Source organism: Nylanderia fulva, unplaced genomic scaffold, assembly GCF_048542155.1.
Source record: "Nylanderia fulva isolate GAGA-0341 unplaced genomic scaffold, ASM4854215v1 Scaffold27, whole genome shotgun sequence".
NCBI lineage: Eukaryota > Metazoa > Arthropoda > Insecta > Hymenoptera > Formicidae > Nylanderia > Nylanderia fulva.
The window spans coordinates 2,551,600-2,578,878 of NW_028190336.1; the positions used below are offsets into that span (position 1 = coordinate 2,551,600).

The 27,279-nt window shown below is 40.4% G+C and overlaps 1 protein-coding gene across 1 annotated transcript in view; it reads right to left on the bottom strand.

Annotated features, from left to right (window-relative positions):
- Positions 1-27,279, bottom strand: part of px (MAP7 domain-containing protein plexus) — an 84,202-nt gene that overhangs the window by 51,282 nt on the left and 5,641 nt on the right. Inside the window, exons 6-8 of the mRNA XM_029303533.2 lie at positions 27,029-27,220; positions 25,996-26,692; positions 25,779-25,875 (exon numbers count right to left, since the gene is read on the bottom strand). Coding sequence (XP_029159366.2) covers positions 25,779-25,875; positions 25,996-26,692; positions 27,029-27,220 — 986 coding nt within the window. The remainder of the gene's footprint in view (positions 1-25,778; positions 25,876-25,995; positions 26,693-27,028; positions 27,221-27,279) is intronic.

Sequence of the window (27,279 nt, forward strand, 5' to 3'; positions counted from 1 at the left end):
GTTCCGCTCGACGTTGCGGAAGCTGCGGGGCCCAGCCGCACCAACGGAGAGTCTGTTTAATCCCGTTTTTATCAACGGCGTGCTTTTGCAAGCGCGAGCGAAAAAGACTCGCATAATACATGCAACGTATACGTACTTACGTTTCTCGAAGCCAGGTCTTTCGAATCACAATACTCGTAATTTCTAATCTCATCCATGCACCAGAATGTCCAGCAGACATACGATGAAAAAAATTTCCTCGCTTTTTCACACTTTCTGAAGAGCAGAAATTCATTTTTTCCAAGACTTTTTAATATGATTTTTTCCAAATATATAATTTGCATATATCTATACGATAAATCAATTAAATGTTAAATTAGGAAATTCTCGAGATATTTTTTTTTTATCAACAATGAAAAGGTTCGGAATTAAATAATCTTTTTTATTTATATTGTGTCAAATTTTTTAGTTTTGTCTCTAGCAAACACATTGAAATAAAATAACACGACAATGAAAATATAAATTAACGAGCACGTTGTAAATGATTCTATTTTTAACAATACAGAAAATTAGCGTGCTGGGAGCGTCAAAAAAAAAAAAAAGTTGATATTTCTTTTTTAACAAAAAATGTCAAATTATCGAAACAAATATAGAATAATGTGAGGAAATCCAGTTAAATTTCCCTGACCGCTGGACACCCTGATGCACATTACATGAACCTATAATTATATTAACGCTAAATTTACCAAGATTTAAAGATTTTGTGCGATGCAATATATATTCGTCGCTTATTTTCATAAGGGGAAGCGACATGGAATTTACGACGCCGAATAAAAGCAGTTGGGTATAAGAGTTGGAAAAATATAAGAGTATTTCGCTCGTTGTGGAATGTATTTTTCGTCGTCGACGCGAAATCGCGCGGTTCGATATCGCGATAGCGCACGACGTCGTCGAATGGAAGTGGCGGCGATTGGAGGCGAGAAAATTGTGATATACCTGCCACTTTACCGACTCCAGTTATATCGCACGTGTGCGTGCGTAACGCTGTTCTACACGCGTTACGCACGCACACGTGCGATATAACGCAGCTGCTCTGGTCGAGAAGGCAGTTCTCTCGCGCCCGGCTTACGAGAAGGGACGCTCCGTTGACGAGGGGATGAAGGAACGAGAAAAAGAGATGGAAGAAGTGGAAAAGCGAGAACCATTTACGCATACGCGGTGTAAACTTGCTAGTCTTTATCGATCTTGAAAAAGTATACAAGGTAAATTAATGTAGTATTGCATTTGGAATTTGACAAACTTTTACATTTTTAAATACATAATATGCACATTGCAAAAATAGATTAAATCACATATTTTTGCTAAATCCAAATTAATAACAAACAAAGAAGGTTAAGATACATATTATGACGATTATATATAGATTTAAAAAATTTGTTTTAAAAAATGAATCACATCGCATTAAAATTTCAGACGATATAAAATAACGATAAGAATTATTACACTTTGTATTAAAAAGAAAAGAACGGTAGCCAATGAGGTCGACATACGAAAAAACATTGATAAATTAATTTCGAGAGGATCTCGGACGCGCGTGCTTCTCCCCTTGTTTGACAAGGACGTCCTCCTGATTTATGCCCCCGACGTCGGTGACCTCCGACCCGACGCGGAAGGTATCTCCAGTCGGTCCGGAGGAAATCCGAAAAGAGGGATGCGTTCTCCCTCCAGCCCCTTTCTCTTTCTCCCTCGCGCAAGTGGATGTCCCGAAAGGGACGAGAAAGAAAGTGCCGTGTGCCAAAGCACTTCATCCCTTCTACTTGGCGTTGCCCACGCTTGGTGTATTGATCGAAATCGAAGGGGAGAGTTTCCGATGTGTGTGCGGGGTTGGGTCATACCTAATTCATAGTCCCTGGGTTCTTCCGACCCCTCGCGGCGATTATTTCACCGCGAACGGGGGGATATCGAACACGGTGGTTATGGAAGGAAGGAGAGAACAAGGATGGGACGCGAGACACACGTCCGCTCCGGAAATCGATGTCTCGTCCAGTAGCGCGATCCAAACAGATCGTATCGACGTCGCGTCGTGTCGATGCAGATTTGTCTCGCGACATCTTTTTTCAACAGACATTACGGGCGCTACGATATCGTCGCGATAACAGAAATAAACGAGGATAGCAATCCCGCGACTCGCTCAATTTTTTAAAATAGCACTCGATTATTTCAATTCTCAATTCCGACGTTATAGAAATGCGAGATGTTTCTTTCGACATTAAATTAAGAGATCTTAAGAAAACAAGCAGCTGTTTTCGTAGCAATAAGAAATACAAAGAGTATAATTCACGTCTCTCTTTGTTAATGGAAAAATAAACTTTTAATGAGAAACAAAATATTAGGGGAAAGAGAAATGTTTAATTCTTGAAAACGCGATACGATCGGAGGATAATCGCGAGACGTCAAAGGATAGCTATCGATACTCTGTTAACGAACAAATAAAGCGGGAGGAGAGCGCGGGCAAATGAGATAGAGAAAATAAAAATGTCGAGGCAGTGCTTAATGCAGCGGCAATTTATGGCGATTTAACTTCCCCTCTACCCACAGTTTCCGTAACCTTGGCAATTTACGACTCCGCGCCGCTATCGATTAGCCGGTAAAACTCGCACCTGATCCCGCCGGACTTGCAATTGCACGAACTCGCGGTTTAACGACGACGATATATATCCGCCGTGCTTGGCTTTACCCGACTTTAAACCGATTGAGAAATCAGAGACATAACCGTTCATTCGCGTCATACCCAACGCGCGTATATTAAAAATGAAAATAACACGTAGTAGCAACGAAAGATCATCGTCGCTGCAAGAGCTGTTACGTAAAACAATTTACAACGTTGAAATTTCTTATTATATTTCGTATTAGCAGTATTTTGCGTCATTAGCATATATCCAATTAAGTCGAAAGATCGCAACGACGATTGCCATACGGCAAACGCGAATGTCAAACGCAACGAATCTATTAACATTTCGGTCGAGCGCGATGATGTAACAACGTGGACTCATGCAAATATACCGTTCGTTATTTACCGTTGTCTCCTTTTTTTTTTTTTTTTTTTTTACGCCATCGCAAAAAACTTGTACATATGCGACGTTCGAAAGTATTCAAGCTATAATAAAAATTTGAATTTAAAAAATTAAAACCTCGATGTCACATTGTTTCGACACGCTCCTTCAATCTTGCGGAGAATTTGGAATTCTCGAGAAATTTCAAAGGCCACAGGTCGAAACTCCGATTGAGTGGATTTTTATTATACATCTGATTTGATGTATCTCTCTTATTACTTTTATTCATCTCTCGATACACGACTTGGCACTTTCGCAGCGCGCCAAGTATCTCTCGAGGCACGTCAGCTCGTGAAAGTAATATCCGTAGCTTTACGGCGTGTATCTCTCTCCGCGCTTTTCCGTGAAATTCAGCGTTATCTCGCGGCCGCGACGCTCGTGCATAAATAAAATCGTCGAGAGACGTTAATAATCGGAAGTAAGAAGTTTTACGCCCTCGAGAAGGCGCGTGCATGCCATAAGGTGCGCGTTTCGACGATAAAACACAACCCGTATCCCCAACCCGCCTCGTACACGAGTGACTCGAGGGGCCCATTTGCGAATGTCGGGCTTCTGCCAGAGTTGTCAACATGGCCCAAAAGTGACACAATATTGGCTGCCAAGACTCCATAGCTGGTACTGCCCCAGTACCACCAGATCAATACTGAACCAGTCTCGGTAATTAGTACTGTACCAATACTCCCATGCAATCGTATTCTGTTCCGAGCCGAGTCTCGTCTCAGTACTGATCGTGTATAAGGCCGAAAATGGTATTAATCGATGGCCGAGAATCGTCTCAGTACTGGGCATGTATCGAGTCGACTCGTGTCGGATTACTGGGAAGCAAGCAACTTTGTCTGCAGCACGAGTACCGGTTCAAGTATATTGGGAGAAAATTGGGCCAATGTTTGTGTACCGTACTGCCACAAAATACTTTCTATACCGAGCCAAATATCGTATCAGTACTGGGCGTGCACTGGAGGCGAGACGTGAAATAGTACTGAGATGAGATAAAAGTTATGTTGGATAAAATCGTATATATTGGATCAGCACTGGGGATACATTGGGCCATACGTTGGTGTATGACGACAAATATTTTTATTTTGAAACATTAATTTATAATGAATTTAAACATCGGTTATTCTAATGTTAGATTTGGCCCAATACTGATAATGAATGTTGTCCCAGTACTAATACTTTGTGTCGGGCCAAAGTTGGCGCCGAGACTGGTGTTATCATTCCAACATTGTCCCAGTAATGACCCCGATTTCAACTTATACCGGCCCAGAACGTCAGCCAGTAATACTCTGGCACCAGTATTGAGCCAGTACCGAGCCTTTTTGAGATTCGCACATGGGGAGTTGTCGACACACGTGAGTTACGTAGAACAGAAAATAGTCGCGAGTTTCCGCACGTTTCTAAACTTTATAGTTTATAATTTATCGACCGGCGTCGTTGCGAGCAAAATTTGATTATCGGATTTCACAGATCGGATTTTATATACTTGAGAACTCATTCGAGCGAGCGCGCTTTCTTTTTTTCCCTCTCGTTCGCCATTTCTTTATATAACGCATATCCTCATTATTACGTACCGTGAAAAAGGATCGAATGAAAAGACTCGAGAGCAAGTAAAAAAAAAGAGGAAAAAATGCCGCTCGCTTTGAGCAGCGTCGCATTTTTTCTTCCTTTTTTCACGGAAGGAAAAAAGAAAATGGAAAAGGTCGAAGCGAGGGCGACTCTCGAGAGTGCTCCAACTCTCGGCACGGTTGCCGTCGAAGCAGTCAAAGGACAGAGAGAGAAGCGAAGCGCACGCGCGCGCAGATGATGGAGGGTGGCGACGAGTGCATTTTGTCACGCGAGAAACACGCGGGCACATTGCCTCGGCAGAGAATAAAAGAACGGGGATGTGTGTCTCGCTGCTTTTCGTCATCACTTGACTCTCCCGTCTAAAGTCATTGTGAACGTGGCCTATACTATATACAACGCTATGGCGGAGTCAATGAAAAAAGAAATCAAATATATCATTTTAAAGCTCTCGCGCACTGATACTCGACAATACATACATATATATGCATGAATCAAATAAAATTCTCGAGGAAGCGGAAACTAACATTCTTATGTAAAGTACAGTAGTTTGAAGAAAAGAATGTAAAATGAAAAAAAGGAAAAATGATAGGAAATAAATATGCGTAAAGCAAGAACGTCCTCTCCGTATACATAAGTCGACGTTGGATGTGGAATCCTACAGGTTACGTGCAATCAATAACGATTTTTTATTTAGAGCGAGCGAGAGGAGGCAAGGTGAAATAGAGGGAAGCAGGCGATCGGAATGAAAGGGAGGAGGGAGCGAGTCGACAGATGTTGAATGGTGCTTGTAAATACCGTGAACGCCGAGACACAAAGGGTGCGCCAAAGCGAAGCGGGCAGACCCAGGCCAGGCCAGAAAGGGAGATGCGATGAGAGAAGAGAGGCGATGTCGGTTCATCGTGTGTCGGGCCAGAAGGATAGCGCAAGCGGTATATACCCTCCAGGAAAAGAAGGAAGGACCGGAAAGAGGTCGGGGGTAGCACAAAGGGTTGTTTTAACAGCCTTTTGTCGAGTGTGGCGGAGCAGGAAGAAGAAGAAAAAGTAACATCGCCGGTTCGCAATTATTTAGCGAACTTGCGGAGGATGAGAGCGAGAATAGCTCGGTCGAAGCGGGACACGAGGGAGAAGGAAGAGAAATGAACGTGGGGAAGGATCAAAATAAGCGTAAATAAACGATCGCAGGGAAGCTGACCGCGAGGAAACCAGCCGGGAGAGCGAAGGTGGGGGATCGTAAGACGAGGAGCGACGAGGAGCGAAAAAGGAACAGTTACGCGAAATTCGGCGCGAGGCTAAATAACGAAGGCGGAATCGCGCACGAGATCCAAAGGAGGTAATGGACTTTATCAGGCCGCGCTAGGTGGTCGACCTTCCGTTCCTTCTTTTTTTTTTCTGCTCCGCTCTTCCATCACCTCCTCCCCGCCCATCTCGTCACCCCCACTTCCCTTAATTGTCTTCCACTCATTTTTACGCCCGTTCCACTTCGTTACGGTCCGGGCAAGCCTTGCGAGACATTTGCGGTGCCGCACGGGTGGGCCGGATAAAAAGCCGGGAGGGATGTCGGAGAAAAAAAAAAAAAGAAACGGCAGGTAAAGGAGCGGAAGAGTATATCTGCGCTGCTCTTGCCTTACTTACCGAACCTCGTGTGAGAAAGATGGCTGAATACCGAAAATATGGCACAATGCAGAAGAGTAGTGTATCAAAATATAAATATAATAATACGTAAGAGAAATGCGCGCAAAGTTTCAAGGTACCTTTTCATGCATACAGCAGCAACATATCACTACTAGTCCCGTGATCAAAATTTATCGGAGCATATTTTATTCTCATAATAATCTATTTTATTCTTAGCTGTATTATTTATTTAGATAAATAAAATCTCTGATGCGATCGAAAAATGCACGTTCTACAACAGCATGGTTCGTGTCAACATTATCCGTTATTAGCACGGCGACAAATCATGAATGATATCTTGCAGAAGACAACCGAGACGAGAATTAGTCGAGTTAGATAGACGCTGTTAGTCGACCACCCGGATCGACAATCTCGTAATGGAACTGGATTTAACCCCGGGGCCTGTCACAGTGGGGTTTCTCTTTCCGGAGACCGATCCCCGTATAAAGACGTTTCGTGCATAAATAAGCTAACGCATAAACAAGGGTCTCTGCGTATTTACCCACCAATAATATTCCGGGAAAGGATTGACTCGCAAAATGTTGAAATCAAATCATAACAAAAGTTAGTTTGCTTCCTTTAACTTCTAATTTAATACATTTATTCGCGTGAAATTCTTTTTTTTCCCCTTTTGATTATCTTCAGGCCTTCATCAAAGCATTTACGAGTCCATATAAACGACACAACGTGATAAGTTATTAATATGAAAAGGCAATCCACCAGCATGGCGACTATATCAGCGATCGCATAATGAAAACTGCGTGAAAAATTGGTGCCATTTAAGTGTCATCTTGAAAAACGAGCTACTTATTTTTATCACACGCGGTATAAGAGCGCATTCGCAATGGCGAGCGATAAAAGAGGACAAGCCGTGAGCTGCGATGCACGTACGCACGCACGCATCCGAAGAGCCGCGCAAATATCAGCTAAATTAGCTGGTCGATAATCAATACGGGTCACTTAACGACAAGGCTGTCCTGCGTTCGTTCGTGCGTGCGTGCAAGTGTGACGGTTCAAACACAAGTGTCCGGTTGCGTGACGCGACTAAACACCACGGTTTGTAGAGCGAACTTTACCGGTCTACAACCGGGCCAAAGCATACGCGTGTGATTCTAAATAATTACACCGACGTTAATGAGGGAGCGTCGATTACGATTGCATTCACACAGAATCGGAAGTGTTAGCCGATAATGTGTTCCATTAAAGTGAACCCATGCGCGATTAAATCGTCGTTGCATTATATACGATTTTTTTAATTGGTTAATAAAGCTGATATCTGCATGTACATATAAGAAAAAAAGTGTGTACGTTGTAGCTTGGAGAATAACGGCTTAATAATTTCACACGATCTGAATGCGTAAAATTTAACTTTATATTATCAGTCGTACATCGTGAGAAAATAAACTCGGGCTGTCCGTAATCGCGAATAATCGCAAACGTAACGCGAAACTGATATAAAAAAATGAAAGAGAGAAAGAAACATCTAAACGACCGACCGCGGTAATTACGCTGAATCAACAACCGTCGTTAATCGCATATCGAGCGGAATTACTTTCGTTAATCTAACCGAAGAGCGGATACATCTCGCGCCCGCAGAAAATCCGAGATAATTCCGCGCGTACGATATCCGGATCCGTAATTCGTCGCGCTTCTTTTTTTTTTTTTTTTTTTTTTTGGCTTTCACTTTGAGGATCGTGCGCGCTCGTTCGTCGTAAAAAGCGCTGCTCGCTGAAAATCCAACTATCTATTGATAGATAATTAATTTTTCGCTCGGCGGAAAATGTAGCGGTATATATCTCACGTTGAATGTCCACTTCATTTATCGCTCATACAGCTAGGATAACGGGGATATACCTCGGCTGCAGGAATCGTCGAAAGAAAAAAAAATGAAAGATGGACATGGGAGAAACGAAGAGAGAGGGAGACGTAATTTATTATTATTCTCGCTAAAAAATCTCATATTGATGAATGGGTAATTTTTCGCGGAAAGCGTTCACGCGGCGCGGCGATGGAAAATAGCGACATGGCTTAAACGTCCACGTTATTTTATCGACCGTATGAGTAATATGACTGGACAACGAAGAAACTAAAATTATTGCGAGAGAAAGCGAAGACCGGACGAGAGAAAAGCATTTATTATTGCTACAGGAACGATATATGTCGCTTGGCTGATCTGCGAAATAATTTACAGGTCGGTCCCTCGACGAGAAACGATATATCGTTTACTGTGTACATACTGGGACAATCATCGAGAAGGAAGTTATAAATCTGACAGGGTTCTTTCAAATCTTTTCTAGCACGATTTCAATCAAAGATATACCGGATATCTCCCTCGTCCTGATGATTGCATTGACTATAATTACGCGAATAAATAGAACAATTGTATAGTAAATATAAGTTATTCTGATGATAGCAATATAAGAAATTTAAATAGGAATAATAATTATCGGTATATATACATATAGATTTACATAAAATTCCGAACACGAATACTGACACGTCTTGCACAAATGTGCGTACGATAAATGCACGATCGGTTTAAGCGTGTTAAATAGATGCGCAATTTTCAATGCCACCTAAATACTTGAACTATTTTAGCATTATACGAGTATTTAATAATATGCGAGCGATTACGGCGGCATCAAGGATAGCGAATTCATATCAACGTACAGCGCGATACGAGATAGCAATATCATGAGGAAAAAAAAACGTTCATATCCCAAGGCTTTTACGCTCCTAATAGTATATAAAGCGGAATATTGATAAAAAAATCTGTTACAATATCCAAAGTTGAAATAGCACATTGAAAAGGTCCGTTCAGTGTCTAATTTTAGAATCACACATTTAGACTCGTATCGAAATAATTTTATCCAATTTTTAGTATACCGATAACTCGTTTACGGACAAGTTACGATAGTATCTGTTTAAAACGCTCTTATACAATGAAGCGATTCACAGAGAACACTCGGCGCCGAAATGTCGTTGCGATTTCGTTTTAATAATAAACAACCGATACGCTATCTCACGATATCGAAATGAGAATCGGAGAAAGAAAGAGAAAAAAAGCCGATAAACGACAACGAATAAACACACAAAGGCACGCACACACATACACACGATCGAGTGCGATATGCCGAAATAGCTAACTCGCAGCGCCAATATTTACCCCGAATGCCCAATAAAAAAGTCGCACCCGCGCAATTAATGATGTTACGTTACGTTAATAAAGGTTAGCGCGAGATTCCCTCGGGCGAATGAGAGGGCTGGAAATTGCGCGAACGCGAATATCGCGCATTCCCTCCTCCATCAATTTCCTCCCCTCCTTTCATTTCTCCTCATACCGTCATCGTTTTTTAATTTCCCCGTGCCGCCGGTATATATAAGCATCGAGCAGTTAATTCGCACGTTTTTCCGAAACGACGAGCCGTCCGAGCCTCCCAATCGATACGCGCGATCACGCGTATCGTGTATATGAAGGAAAAAAAAAAACCGGCGGATGTTCCGAGTGATTGCGCGCTATCGACGGCAGCCGCTTTGCGGATTCTCTTTTTCCGTTTGGTAAAAACGACCGTGCGATTTCTCGGTATCTTATCAGGCGGTTTCTTTTAATACGATCGAAACAGTAAACAATTACACATTCGAGTATACAATTTTTTTCTTTACGAGATACTTTGAGTCACGCGAATTAAAACATTTGTCAAGTGAGGAAATATTTTGATGTTTCAAGTATCTCTTAATCTGCAATGCAAAATTAATACCTAATCAAAACATCACATACCAATGCTCAAGCTCGTATGACAATAAAAACAATGATAAATTATTAAATTAAGGCCATGTGTAACGAGCAATACGATATTATTTTATTATTGAGAAGAAAATTCTTAATTTGAAATAATAATTATACAAACGTTTCGAGCTCTACTTGCTCCTCTTCAGTGCGCAAAAAAAATAGTGATAATAAATAACGATAATAAATAAATACATAAAATTCTAATAAAAAATCCGCAATACATAGTCAATATAAGTTATATAGTTGAGTCATAGTTAAAACGCAAAATATATTTACAATGAATTGAGACCATTAAAATAGTTCAACAAAGTAAAAACCCAATTAGAAGCAGAATGATTCGTCCGGTTATTCATAAAATATATTAGAATTATTAATAAAAACTTGGAGTGACACTTATACATTACTCCAAATGAACCACTTATCGTTATTTGACGAAAGTCCCTCGATCTGGCAATGATTATGTTCATCCTCTCCAAATTATTTGATATTTGTTAACTGAATTTAAAGAATTTATTCAATTGTAAAATAGGATTCCACTAATGTGTATGTGAAAAAAAGATTAAAAATTATAAATTAAACTAACTACTAAAATATTGAACCTTTATGCTTACAAATTGTTCCGAATAACTTGAGATGACGATGCTTCTAATTGTTGTTGGCCTTATTGTTAGTACTTGACTGTTGTCTAGTCTTTTAAAAAGTCGAATAAATAGGTGTCAGATCTCACAAAATAAACATTTACATAAGTCTAAAAATTCGATATTTCTTCTAGAATGTCGAAATACGCGTTGTTAAGCAATTCGGTGTCTGTGTTATTATTTATACCATGCCTTTGTTCCTTGATGTGTATCATTTCCGAGATAAGTCTTTTATAATAATTAGATTCAATATCAAGTATTTTAACGTTATCCCAATCAAAAGCATGTTTTTTATCCATAATATGTTCAGAGACCACAGAATGCTTGGAGGAATCAAATTTAATATTATTCATATGCTCTTTTAGTCTAGTGCGTAATTTTCTTTTGGTTTGCCCAACATACGAAGCTTCACAATCCTTACAATTAATTTTGTAGACAACATTATTATTATTGTTATGCACGTTTTTGTCCTTGTGGACTTTAATTAATTTGTTAAGATTATTTAGACAACGGTATCCTACTCTGAAATCTGATTTTTTTATTGTCGATGCTATTGTCTCAGAAATGTTATTAATGTATGGAATGACGAAAAATTTTTTCTTGCTATTATCTTCTGCAATTTCTTTTTTTCTATTGTTGTTAAACTGACCATTGTTTAAAACTCTTATTCTCTTATTTATTTCTTTAAAGATTAAATGAATAGGGTAACCGTTGTCCAATAATATTTTAATACACAGTTCTAAATTTTTCTTATGATATATGGGATGAGATAATAACAATGCCCTATTAATAAGATTATAAATTACTCCTATTTTATGGCACATAGGGTGACTCGATAAAAAAGATAGTACTCTACCTGAACATGTCTTTTTTTGAAACCAATCTAAGTGTATGATGTTGTCTATTATTTTAATGTTTAAATCTAGAAAATTTATGCTTCTATTAATTTCGTATTCAATCGTAAATTGTAGTCGTTGATTGTAACTATTAAACTTATTCAATACGCTATCAATTTTATTCTTTGGTGCCACCATAATAATGTCGTCTACATATCTATAATATATTCCAATACCGATGTCCAATTCATTAATTATTGATTCTTCAAGATCTTGCATAACAATATTAGCAATTATTGGCGATAACGGGGAACCCATAGGTGTGCCATAAACTTGCTTGTATACAATGTCATTGAATGTGAAGTATGTTGACGACAATATAAATTTAACCATGGAAATGAATTCATTTTTTGGAATTAATGTATGTGTATTGATATAATTCCATCTATTGCTCACACTTTCTATTGCAAGATCTATCGGAATGTTAGTGAATAGTGAAACCACGTCTAATGATATTAGAATATCTTCCGCACCAATTTTCTTACCCGCTAGCTTGCTGTAAAGTTCAAAACTATTATTTACATTACTTTTTCCCGTAGGAATACTATTTGAAATGATTTTATGTAAAAATGTGGCTATCGAGTAAAGCGTGGTATTAATCGATGACACAATTACTCTAAATGGAGTATTCTCCTTGTGTATTTTTGGGAGACCATAACATTTTGGAAGAAGGGAGTCGCTGGAACGTAGTGAGTAATATTCTTTATTAGAAATGTACCCTTTTTTTTGCCATTTCTTAAGAATATCGTTTAGTTCCTTTTCTATTTTGGAGGATCTGTCTCTTAATCTGTTTTTTTCAATATACACTTTCATGTGCAATAAATTGCTTGTTATATTAGAGGAAGAGCACAACATAGAGAATTTTCTCTTAGAATTTACTCTGAAAATCACAAGGTACTGGAAGAAATTTATGAGTTTCTCTGATTAATATTTACCACAATAAGATAAAAAAAATATACGTTCAATTAATTTTACTATGTACATAGAGATATATAAATATTTTCAGGGTAAATTCTATAAAAGAGAAAATTCTCTCCCGCGCACTTATATATACTGAAAAACCTTTGAACATCATTTTGAAATATTCAAATAAGACAGTACTTTTTGCGATTAAGCAATCTATGTCATCAGGCAAGTTAAAAAGCAGAGAAGAACGGTATCTCGACACGTGCACATTGCACACGTATTGGATATTCCTTCGTTCCCCTCCTTATATCCTCGTTCGCGACCGCGGAATGACGCAATTGCGTTCCATTTTCAACATATAGAAATTGATATGCATGACGAATGCGACGAGAGCCCACGAGGAGGCGAGGGCGAAGGAAAATTGCCGGTCGAGTACGCACGGCTTTTGCGGTGAGCGAGTTAAGTTTGCGCGCCGCGGTGCACCTTTTTCCACCCTCTCCTCTTTTCTACCTCCTCTCGTACTAAAGAACATATCGCGCGAAGAGCCAATCCTGGAAACTGCAACGCGGTGCAACTTCTTGCGAGCGAGCCAGCGCGCACGCGAAGGTGAGAGAGAGAGAGAGAGAGAGAGAGAGAGAGAGAGAGAGAGAGCCGGGTTAATTTAATCGAGCACGTTTTTCCGATAGAGCGTTATCCAAGTGCCACTTGCGAGGCTGCAATTAAATCGCGCTATGAAATTTATCCTAGTTAAAGTCGCGTGATTAAAAGCAACGTTTATATATATACTATGTTTGTTCAACGCGAATCGTCTTTAGCGTTAAATGCGCAAAGGAATGCTTTGCGACTTTGAAATGACACGACGCGAGATAAAAAGAACCTGAGGCGATAGGAAATCCCCCCGACAGCGTTGATATCAATTTATTTACGTTCGAATAGTTGCTCCAAAGAGACATTATAAGTTTACTTTTTTTTTTTTTTTTTACTTAATTTCGTATTCGTCCATATACATACATTGTGAGATTACATTTTTCAAGTTTGTATTCAAGTTGTAAAAAGTCGAAATTTTTTTTCTCAAAGTGAGATAAATACGAAATGATGTTTAAATGTAATGTGTGGCTATAAATAGGAATAAAATAATATCCAGTGTTCGGAATACGTTATTCGGATCTTAATCCGTCTCGCTTCGCTTAGGTTTTGCACAAAGTAGTAGTAGGTTCACGAGAGATACGCGATCGAAATAATTCAACATTGATCCTCCGTTAGAGCCTAATCGCGCATTCTCGATGCATGGATCTATCCTTGTGCGCGATGCGCTGCACGCGCGACACGATCTCGACATCACGTGCACATTAAACGTGCATCGCGTGTTAACGGGTGTCGCGTGAATGGCATTCATCACGTCGGCGATCGCAACCTCGTCGCGACTGCACCTGAGGCTTTCGCGACTTTTTTACTTCGTATCGCGTTCGCATGCCTCCGAAACGATTAACAAGTCCAGCTCGGCTTTTGGTGAAATCCCTACCAATGTTTTCATTAAATTTCTTCTAAATAATAGTTTCAAGGTTTTCAATTGACGTACATCGCTACGACAAATATTGGATTGTGCGAGTTGAAAAATTCTCTCCACTTTTATGTTTTTTTAACGATTCGATTTCTTCCTCTCGAATATCGAATCTAACGTTGGAAAAAGAGTCGAAAACATAGAAAAACATTGTTGTTTGAAATACCTGGATAGTAGTAAGGGTGTCCAGCGTGCGAGGGGTGCACAAGCGGATGTGGTGCCCGGAAGTCCATTTTGGCGGGTTAGTTTGTACGCAGCCGGGCGATGCCGCGCGAGAGCAAATACGCGGATACCCGTTGACGTTGCGAAGGAAGCTATACCGAGACTACAATTCCGACGACGCGACACGATTTTCCTTCGCGAGCCAGCGTGCACGATCGCAAAGCATCTTTCGCTGCTTCTTCGTCCGTTTTTTTTCCCTTTTTCGTTCCAACACAATCAAGGTGCACGTAACACTATTCTGCACACTTGAAACATTCCTCGAATTTCACGCGAGATTAGATTCGGCACTGTTCGATACACAAGGACAACGATCCTTTCCGATCACCGCTCGACGCGCATTCTTGCGGGTGCGTTCCGACTCTCGGTCTCCTCTTGTCCACGCGTGATTTACGGCCTCGGAGCCGCAGGCGTCCGTTCTACTACTAGGCACGCAAGAAAACTCGCGCACGCGCCGTAGTTCGCACACGCACACGCGCGATGTCGGAAAGGCCAGCGGCGCGTTGTTAACAGACGCGTCGATGCATTACCGCCGCGAAGAGAGGCACCTCTCGTCGTCGTCCACCTCTCGACCTTGCGACACGCGGCAACGTTCACACCGAACGCGCGCTCCTTCTCACCGTTGCGACTCCCCACGTACACACACGCGACGAGACTACTGTCGGAATCGGCTGGCGCGAGGGAAGAGAAAGGGGGAGGGGATACGTATGAGAGAGAGAGAGAGAGAGAGAATGTCGGCACAGCTCGCGCACTAATCACCACTTAATTGACCGAGACCGACGCGGCAGATCGTGCCATTACGGCTAATTGACTGAACGCTTCGGCGCTGCCGCTAGACAGCTAGAGGAAGATGTACTTTACACGCACGGAGTGGATGTCCGACCACCGCGACGAATGGCAAAAAGGAAAGAGAGAGAGAGAGCTCTCTCTTTTCAAACGATCTCTCGTTCGTGCGGCGCGTGCGCTTCGTTTACACGTACAAGACCGTCCCGCCTACGCGATTCTGTCTTTTACGAGCGAAAATCCATCGCGAAACGAGAGACGACGCACCACGTCCCTCTATTACACACGCAAACGCGCGTTTTCCCTCTCGCTCCCTCACGTGGCGGCACGAAACAATCGCCTCGCGAGCGCGACAACGACGACGCACGACCGACGGCGGCTGGTACGAGACTGGAGAGCCGAGCGGCGACGGCGAACCCGTCGGCGCGCTTCGGCCGTCTTCGTGCGTCTTCGCGCCTTTCCGCCGCGCTCTCGCTCCGCCATCCCCACCACCGCCCTCTGGCTGATGATAGAGGGTTCGCCGCGCCGCGCGCTTCGACCAAGATCGAATTGCTGGTGGGAGAGAATAGGATCGATGTCTCTCTCTCTCTCTCTCTCTCCCTTTTTTCCCCTCTCTTTCCCTCGCCTCTCAATGACTCGCTTTCGGTGAGAGCGACGACGAGCCGTCACACGTTATTACATGCATCCTCGCGAATTGCATCGCGCGAGGCAACGCGGTCTCTTTCTCTCTCTTTTTCGATCCGTTCATCATTCTCGCTCAAATCACGTAACGCCTAGGATGCGCGTCGTAGTTTTTTTTTCTCTTTCGTTCAAGGCTCAAAGGCGGAGGATATACTCCGCGATCGGACAAAGAAACAATAAACGCGGAGATTTTTCGCATAGTTTTACATAAATGGTAGTTTAATTTGCAGACGAGAGACTTGTGCCGTTTCTTTTTTCCTCTTCGTTTTTAATGCAAAACTCGAATGCTCGTATGGAATTAATGTACATGTAGTAAAACATAAATTGCTCGCGAATCTTGTTTGATATAAGATTCGATTATATGCGTACTAAAATATATTTCGACGTAATAATAAAATGGTTTAGGAGCAACATACGGACATGTAATAAACAACGTCTATACGATGCCACGTCATAAATGAATAAATGATTCTCACATCATGACGTCCCTACATATATGAACTTGAGCTTTAATACTCGAATAAAGACATTATACTTGCTTTGAAATACACGTCGTTTGCAAAATAATTTCGTCCACCGTGAGAAATTAAATAGAATGAAATATCGGAAGTGCATCCAATAGACATCGACTATATACAATTCCCATGCCACCCACGTGTAGATACTAAGGAGAAGAAGAGCGTCCGTAGCCACCCAGGAAAGAGATATATGTGCCGCAACTACACAGAGAGCTAAACGTTTCTCACGAAATGTTGGCGGGAAAAAAAAAAGCGAGCCGGCATTCATTCCGCGAGCGATGTCCCGCTCCTTTCGTCTTACGCAACGAACCGCCTCGAGCTAAACGCGACGTCCGAGAGAAAGAGAGAGAGAAAGCTTTTTTCGTCCTCTCCTTTCGGGGCCATCTGGCGCCGAAGCGGCACGCGCTGTTCAACCAGCAAAGCCCCCTTTTGGCCTCCTCGTCCACCTCTCAAGCACCCCGATCGCTCTCTCTATCACGTTCACCCCCTCGTATCCTCCCCTCCAAGCCAAAGTCTGAAATCCAACCACTCTGCGCTCTGTCGAGGTTCCACCACCGCCGCCACTTCACCCGAACGTTAGGGGATCGAAACGATGTAAACGCGAGAGGCGAGGCAGATGGAACGATTACGAAGTCGTCGGCGGCGGCGGCTTCCTAAATAATTCGCGTTTCCTTCGTCACTTTGACACACGCGACTCTGTTGTATCTGTGCCGTCTATATCCGTCACGTCGCCGCTATGTGTAATTTGAATTCCGCGAAGCGAGACAACTCGGCGAACTCGGTCAACGACATTCGCGAGACTCGGCGAGCCATTATTCATTTCGCACATATAGTACGTCGAAATCGTCCCGACTTGTAATCATTTCGCTCTTAAGCGTGCTCCTAATAATTACCTACGAAATGAACCGAGAGCATTTTATTTTTCCTTGGAATATATTTATATCGCGGACAATGTGTACAGGAAATATCATTAGTTTGCGTATACTGAATTAAACGAGATGTATCATTTTTTATGATTGCATGATGATTTCCTGTGTTTTAATCATGAGAGTTTTTTATACGTTTAATATACGATTAGGATTTCGCGATTTTACATTGCAAATATCATCGAGTATATTTTCTCAGAAAATATTTATGACTTTTTTTCTCTCGAGTATTATTTAATTACGAGGTCGACCCTGCTATTTACTCGGGTAATGAAGGTAATCTAAGTCTTTCGCAAAACATCGGTTTTAACAGACATCACTCGGAAAGATTAGAATCCCCCGTTCGATTGCGATAAAAGTTACACAAGTCATCGAGCCGTGAAGCAATCATGAAACTCTCGATCTACATGTACCTACATATAAGTCGATAGTACATAATTTACGTAAAATCATCATATACACAATCATCATCTCACAGTTGCATATCTAGCGTTTTTTTTTTATCTCGCTAAAAAAACGCGCGACGTGCAGAGCATGTAAAGTCACGAAATTAAGGTCATGCATATATTTTTCTCATTATTAAAATTGCAACGATGCGCGACGGCATCAAAATGATACATCATTCCGTCGTATCGTCACATTAATTACGTGTCTTTACGTGAAAACGTCTCTTCAAACGCGATTATCTTAGCCGCGCAATTTACAGTGGCTATTATTAGCCAACACATATACATACGCGTACGTACACGTACACGGACAATTACATTACACCGTCATCGATCTATTTCGACCCGAAATGACCAATACGCTAATTCTTGTAAACGGGTAATTAACTTCGCGTCGCGGCCTGCCATCGACAAAATACGGTGCCGCAATAATATCCTCTGCGTGTTGCATGCACTACGTTTTGCGTATCCGCGATGTGCAATTAATTCCCCCTTTCACGAGGAACATTCTCGCAGCTATTGTAACGGCAATCCAATAAACTGATGTGGCCGTTAAAATTGATCGTTAAGCCGATAACGTGCCGTACCACTCTTTCAAAGTGCTCACGTGTGTTAAAAGCAGCGCCGAGTGATCATATCGGTATATATAAGTCCCCATTTTCACCAATTAAAATCATTTTCTTCGCGGTAGCAACAAGTAAAAAGGGTCGCGATCATCGTTATTCACACAGACAGTCGATATATATATATTCTATCACGTGCTCGGTATTATATATACATATATACATATAAAAGTGCACTCGAATCCAAAATGGATTATTATATCGGTAGAGAGAAAGAATCTAATAAATTACTGCGAAAATAATTGAATATGTTGTTGCGTGAAACATCAGGTTGAAACGTGAGATATTTTAAAAGCATTTTAATCATCTCTATATCGTTTGCAAATGTCACCAAAATGCACTTTGTACATTTGCGAACGCTTAATTGCTTCGTGAGTTGATAATTAACTATTAACGTAAACGCTACTACATTTAATATCGAAAATGGCATTACCTCGTATCGTTTTGCTGACGTTGCACGCTCGAATCAAAGGTAAAGAAGGAAATCATTTAAAATCCCTTCTTCTTCACGTCAGCAAATGTGTTTGTGCCGCGATAGCAATCTAAAATAATTGTCAAAGAAACAACTTGAACTGTGGGTTGAAAGAGGAAAACTATATCGATCCCAACATCATCTGTAGTATCTAGGACTCTAGGCGCAACAAGTTTCTGTTATAACGCTTGGAAAAATTCTATGTATTAAACGTGTTTAAAAAAAGACGCGTTTATCATTACGATTATATGTCAACAATTCTTTACGCATTTATTCGACAAATCGCGATCTCGCAATTGACTGAATACCTGAATATTAAGCGAATCAAAAATCAAATCATTATTTTTTAGGAAAGGATATTTAGGATTCTATCGCGTTTAGTGCAATTAACATTGCTATCTGTGAACAACAATTTTATAAGAATTTCTCTGATTACAATATTTTCCACAATAAGATATAAAATATGCTCGATTAATTTTACTATGTTTCACTACGTACACATTAATAGTTTTGTATTGTGGTAAATATTAATCAGAGAAACTCTTATAATTAATTCTTCCAATAATGTCCCACGATTAACATGATTTTCAGGGTAAATTCTAAACATTTGGAAAGCATCATTTAAAAGATTATTGCAATCTTGATGAATGCCTTTTTGTTCTTGAGTAAAAATGGCAATATCGAAATTTTGTCCAACAGATAAAATATAAGGTCCTCTATAATTTCTACATAATCGATCAGTAAATCCTCGATTAAACTATCGTGCAAAGTAGGCGCGAACGATAATCGATCTTCGTTTGGTTGCAAACTCGAAGAAAATGAAACAAGTTCGTCCGGAGCGAGTGACAATGAGCGAGTCTCCGAGCGTGCAACATTGTCATTCGCGACGTGCAATTTGTTGCAAGTGCAACTCGCGTGAAACAGCTTCTCGCAAAGAGCAACACGGCGATGAACGGTGATGGCAGTTGTCGTGGTAGCTTGCGCAAGTGTTTCGCAGACAGAACAGCGTTCCATATTCGATGATCAATTAGCCCGTATAAGCCGACACAATTCGCATGCGATGTTTGTCGCGAGGTAACGAATATCTATTGCTGCTCCCTCGCTGTTATATTGTCACAAGAGAGCGCGAAACGCTTCGGTGTATTTAGCAACGTCGGTGCACTAGTGGACGAGATTGCGGTGAACGCGATATTTATGGCTTCCTCGGGACTTTCGATGCGGAAGAATCGGATTATGGCCAGGTGCTAGGTATATATGTATATCGCGATGGATTACCGATGCGTTTGACAACCGCGAATCAGAATCACCGACAACGTACGTCTGTCACGAGTACGACTTGTAGACGGACTGACAGCTAACGCGAATAGAGGAAAAGATGAAAACATAGAACATCAGCTCTTCAACTTGTGAATTTCATCATTATATATTGTGGATAAATCATTTCTTTTTCAAGTAATCAATTACACCAAAAATGTGTTGCAACAAAAAAAAAGAGAAAAAAGAAATATTATCTCTGTATTGTTCGAAACGAGCCTATTAAACTCTATTGTTTCTCGTTACTTTGATTGCCTCAATTTCCCGAGATCCTTGACAGCGATACTTTTTCATGCATAACTGACTATCACATAAACGCAACAGCTTCGCGGAATTCTGACATTTTACTCGGCTCGATTCAGGCACGTTAAAATTCTTAAGAAATCTCTATCGTCAAGATAAAAATGTAAGAGAAAGGCATCCCTCTCCCTCCAAGCATAACGCTTTAATTCCAAATCTAGATATTCCAGTATAATAATATAGTAATTAAATTGAAGACAAATTTCTCGAGAGAAAGTAAAAATTCGTGGAACCTTCTCAAATTGAAATGGTCTCTATTCTATTCGTTGCTCGCAAAGTATATACTATGCCGCGCAAAGGTCGAACAGAGAATATCATCCACGCCATTCGGGACCGTATCATCGCTCACAGTCCAGAGCAAAAGTAAGCAAAAAAAATAAATAAAAAAAAAATAAAAATAAAAAAAAAATAAAAAAGAAAAAGCGGGTACTGGGAGCAGTGCGCCCATATAGGGCCCACGCGACAGCCCACAAAACGACGAGTTAGGCTTACGAGGCAGACAGCCCAACAACCGACTGTCTGTCGGGCAAAATCAATACGTGGCGGCGACAGGGAACTTCCCCTCGCCCCTTCCTTTCATCCCAGACTACCACCCGACTATCCTCTTCCACCTCCGCGCCTCCGACCCTCTTCCGCTCCCTCGTATCCTTTTTCGGGATGCCGCTCACTTTTTCTCTCGCTCCTTCGCCGAACAAACGCGCCACCCCCGCCATCGCGTCGACCCCCATTCATATAACCACCCTCTCTCTCTCTCTCTCTCTTTCTCTTCTCCATTATAGCACGACGACGTTCTTTACCCGGTTAATAAGTTGTATTATTTTCGTCGCGCTCGAAAGGAAGCAAAGTGTCCCGAATCTTCGCGCTCATTTCCCATACGATTATTCTTAAATTTGTATTCTCAAGTTCTTCGATTTGATTTATTAATCACTAAATTGTTTGTATAACTGTATTAGAAATTCCCGTGCGCGAAAATGAAACTACAAAAAAAAACATGGCTCCGAAAAGAATCATTTGTCAAACGCGTAGATTTTGACAGGCGGATCGGAGCAAAAACAAAAAAAAAAGAGACGACCGTACAAGCCGAGAACAGAAAGTGGCAAAAGGAAACTAAACTGAAAGGAGAGTTTATTCGAGCTGTGGAGCCGTTTGCCGAGAGCGCTTCTATATTTTGCAAGGTAGTCGGTGTTGGTTAATTATTAATACGCGCCAAGCCAGAAGCGCATTCTCTGTTAAGAGAACCCGTTGAGAGAAACACCTCGGTACATGAATTCGTGGCATTTGCTCGCGAGGCGTCTATAAAATGCGGGTTTAACACTGTAAATATCTGATTAAACTGCTCGCGAAACCGCGACATTGCTCAAATTGAATTTAATCCTTTCGGAAACAATATATGTTTAGAAAAGTTAGTTAACAGTTAAAATAAATAAATCTAAAAACTTGTACATAAACATTCACTCATTTCGAGGCAGTAAATATTAAATGTAAGTGTAGTAAATGGCTATTTGAATAAATAAATAAATTAAGAGCCTTTAACAAGGCTCTGTAATATAAATATAAATTTAAAGTGTAAGATAGGCAATAAAGAGCCAAATCGCGGATGACAGTGCGTTATCCCAACGAAACTAAATTTTTTTCCGTTAGAATTACATACCCGTGCACAAGGCACCAAATTTTAGGAAGGAAATAAAATGCGGGAGAAAAATATAGATCCGAAAGTCGCTTGAATCGGGAAACGAAATCTAATAGGTATTTAATTCTAACGGAAAAAATTTTCGTTGGGATAACGCACTGTCATCTACGATTTAGCTCTTATTGCCTGTCTTACGCTTTAAATAAATAAATAGTGAACATTTTTAATGAATAAATTTTAAACTAAACTTCTCCGTTTAAAGCAAAAAGTCCATTTGAAAATTAATGAAAAGATTTCGTTTTTCCTCGACTTTTCTCTATTTTACTGGTTAAGTGATGCATGCAATAATTAAATTAATGAAAGAGTATGCGACGAAGAGTATTCCCGCAAAGTAATGCCTGAAAAAGTCGTTAACCGGGTCGCGCCTTGGCACCAATTTCGCGAGACAACGAGAAATAGATAGCTATAGGAGCGAAATCGAGTTTTTTGGCCGCGTGCCTAACTAGAACAGCAACGAGTATATCCGCGATGCCGGTTATCAAAAAGGATAAGAAACACGAGAGACCAGTGACATTGATATCGATTTTTGCAGACTAGGGACACACGCAACACGGCTAGAACATACACGATTCGACAAATATATATATATATATATATATATATATAATATCTTCTTTCGCCGATTGCTTTCCAAAAGTACGAGAGAGCAAAGAGGGCCGCAGATGGGCGCAGACAAACGGAACGAGAGGGCTGACATCTCGCCCTACGTTTACCATAAAGAGGGCGGATGCGCGAGAAGAAGAGGATAGAGGGTGTGTTGACGAGAAACGACGGGGCTGGCTCTCTAATTCGAATTTAGGTGTTGGGCGGGTTGGCAAGTGGGCGCAATGCGGTGTCACGCTGCGGGCGTTTGCTCTTTCTCCTTTCAACCCTCTCTGACCCGCCACCCCCTTCCGCCCCCATTCGCCTCATCCACTTGTACGTCGCACTTCACCTCCCTGCACTTTAACCCCCTTACTCCATCTGCAAGTTCCTCGCCCGCTAAGCCCTCCGCTAAGTCCTACCCGACACTTCGAGAACCACCCTCGGTACCCTCTAAGCCAGATCGACCGACCTTAATCGACCTCCTGATCTCGACGATCGTATTATACCTACCTATCTACTCGCATTTTCCTTCCTCGTGCGCACGAGGAGAACGCGACACTTCGAGTTATTTCAACTTATATATATATATATTTTTTTTTGTTTTATTATCTTTTCACAACTTTTTCAATCATGACAACCGGTTGCTGACGCAAATTCCTATCCATTTAATTATTCGAATGGCATATTGCGATAGAGATACTTAAAAATGCAATTTATAATCCAAATTAGAAGAATGCATTTGGAACAGAATTAGATGTACTTGACTAGAAATTATTTGCTCCCTTCCTCTTTCGAAGAATTCTCAAAGAATTAAATATTTTATGAAATAAACTACAAAATATCTCTGGAAAGTGTTTTTCCAGAGAATTCCTACTAACAAAGTCCATTGTATCCCCATTATTTTTAAAAATGTATAACAATTTGTATTGTATTATATACAATTAAAAAGGATTTAAAAACGCCTTAATAATTTGAACGAAATTATAGATATTGTAAATGTAATGAATATTTAACAACACAAGTTACCTTCAACAATGAGTATATACCATTTGATTAATGCACATTTGTCTTAATGCGAAAGATTTATGAAATACAAGTTTAAAATAGACTAATCATTAATCAAGAATAATTTTCCAACAACACGTATATTACGATGACGCTAATAATGTTTTCGGAAGGATCGTACGAAGTATCTTACACGAATTTATAATAATGCTAAGGTGTATTAAATAATATGATTTCAATCAATCCCAGATCGCAATACTTTTGATATAAACGTAATGTGTTTTTTTTTACTTCCTGTATAATCATACAAGAACAAATTTGCATAAATAAAACGTGTAAAATCATGATATTTGTAATTCTCTCTCAATAATTTTTTCTTCGTAATCTCATTCCAAATTCAAGTAATTTGCAAGACAGGAGATCTTAATATTTTGAAAGAAGCATTAATGCCGAACTGATTAAAAAATTCGTAAGTAAATAAAGGCATAAACAGAATATTAAAATATTCCGTAGAGAAAAGTTGTTAATATTAATTTTTACTAGCTTGTCTCGATCGGATTAAAAAAATGCGACTTGGACGGTCTGTTCGAGTGCAAGTTTACGACTCCTAAATGGCAGGTTTGCACGGTGGTCTCACGTGTTCAACGGCGTAAACTCGAAGAGACGTGCCTTGCTCCACCAGGGGCGTGCATACCATGCTGGTCAGCCAAGACGAAAAAGAAAAAGAACAAAGCGAAAGTGTTACAGGTTAACAGCAACAAAGCCACGAGGGAACCTTTCGCGGCGAGAGAATTTTTTTTCCGACGAATGCAGATGATGTCGGCGAATAAAAATATAACAAACATGCCATATTCATCTTTTCACGTTTTAATATTATATTAAAATTTCCAATTGTTGATTTAATTTAATTTATGCAGATTATTTTATTATTTAATGTTTTCAAAATAATGTAAAATATGTTTAAAAATATAAATGCGACGCAGTTTCATACTTTAGAATACGCGTAGAAAAAAAAACAATATTGCAAGATTTAATTAGGGAGCGTGTGAACGTATAAAAAGAATGCATGTATATTTGCAAGACCGGGCGATGGCACGAAATTTCGCCGAGAAAAATATTTTCCTACTCGTAACTCGAGACGTTGCGGGGAAGGATTCACGGAAGTGAGAAAAAAAGGTATAAACGAAGAAAAAGAGAAAAAAAAATGGAAAAAAGGCGAAAAAAAAAACAGCGAAAACTCGCTCGACCCATCAGAACCTATGCTCTCTCGGATAGCTCTCTACCGTCAGTCTTCTTTTGTCTGTCGGATTTTTAAGAGTACCACTCACGTTTTATCTACTCCACCCTCCGCCTTACATACAACCTTCCGCTCTGCCGAGGCTTTGTACAAATATGTGCATGTATATATATATATATATATATGTATGTAGAGACGCGCGCACGTGTGCACACAATACACACAAACGTTTTAAGCGTGCGGAGAAGCAAGACATACAAAGCTTTGCTGTCCGTCTCAACGACAAGATATCAATCTTCGCTTTATTAAGCGAATTTCGCTTTTAAAGTAGAAAATAATATTTGCAATAGACAAAGATTCACGAAATGCAAGCATTATTATTAGGTACGAAATGAATTAAATTCAGAGATTTTCGTAACATATTTTACCTATGTGCAATTGCAATTTTTACGTTTCATAAGTATCATTATTATTATTATTAAAGCAAATTTATGCGTTTACTTTTATAAGGGAAAGTTTCCGGTCAACTCGATATTATCTAATAGAAGTGTTTAACTACTAAAGTTGAAAAAAACACTTGCTAAAAAGTTTTTGTTGATCGTTTAATTAACAAGTACTCGCTGGGTGCATTACCTCAGATGAGAAAAGTTTGAGATTCGTCGAATTTACTTGTAGAAATCGACAATGTTTCAAGCGCGTTAAATATCTTATTTAGCTTGTGAAATATGGTATTATCATTCTTATTTCACTTTTCATTCCCGATTAAGATTGAAAAACGTTGAAAATATTTTCCACATATCGCGCAAAATGTTTAAAATATGCACAATTAATGCGTATCATTTTAGATTCAATTACTTACCTTGTTCCTTCTCCGGAATTTTTGGAGGTGCCTTCTTATCGGGTGCCTTCGGTGAGCAGTTCTTTCGCGCCGGTCTTACAATCAATGTCGCTGGAACCTGTCAGAGATAAACATACAGTTGTAATAATCTGTTTTCGTTGGCGCATAACAAACTTGATCGTTCATTATGCGACTGTCTATCGTAAATATCATTTATCGACACGTGATGTGTACTGACCACTTTCTCGGATCTTTCGCCAGACGGTAACCTAGCTATGGCCGCGTCAGGACTGTCCTCGGGCGGTGGAGGTTGCACAATCCAATTGTATTCTCGTTTTTCAACTGGCAAACCCCATCTCTCGTACTCGAGGCTCTGTGTGCGCAAGGTCTCGTAACAATCCAGGCAGACTACCGCAAAATCGCCATTCTCCAACAACAGACTTTTTTCCAGTTGTTTGTGATACCTTAGAAACGGAAAATCTTTCACCGGTAGCGCCCGTACTCGTTTTCTGTACGTCGTGATACCGCAGACGTAACAGCAATAATCATGGGTATTGTATTGCCGTTCGGCGGCATTCACTTGCTGACCGCTAGAAAGAGATTCGTATCGACGCCATTGCGCCAACAGTGAATGATAACAAAACGTGCAGACCAGAGCGGAACCGTCTTCGCGTAGTTGCTCGGCGTTCGGCGGTGATTGGTGACGCAACAATTCTGGGAAGAACGGCGCATTTCGACCCTGAGGACGACCGTACAGGACTCTCGCGAGAGTAAGATCGCTGTGTAAGCCGCACAGGAAACAATATATCGAGCTACTCGATGTGCCTGGATTGCTTCCGAATGTTCGATCCGAACTAGAACTCGGTGGCGTGGCGATTGACCGATTTACTACCATTGACGAGTCACCATTTGGATGTGGACTAGGAATATCGTACCTAGAATTTAAGGGTATCGTTAGCTCTTTTATATAATCTAAAAATATCCAAAATTAAAAAAAAAAAATACAATAAATATTGTTACGTCCGCGACCACCCTTCGGGTTATCTCACAGAAATGACATAACAATATTGTTTTATTACTTAATGCACGGGTTAATCAAAGAAAATTATACGGTTAGCAATCTTTTGACACGGAACTTGAATCACAAATCTATCATAAAAGCAATTTAATTGTACGCTTACACAAAACATTCTTCTCACTTGACTATTAACTCGCGTAATATATGCAAATCGGTTAAGAATAATGGCTAATGTAATTTGCAATGAACTAACCTGCGGCGTTCTAAAGGAACCCGTTCAGCATCCATGCTTTCCCATTGTTGTGCAAGATGATTCACACAGTGACTACATGCTAATACTCTGCCATGACTATCCATGCAGGCGTTTTCAGATGTACGTGCCATTCCTCTCAAACAAGGAAAATGCATAGCATGTGAATTCATTCCTTCTGGACTTGTAGATAACCTGATGATAACGATAAAAGAGAATTATAAAATTATCTCGCCATTACATTTTTTCATTTC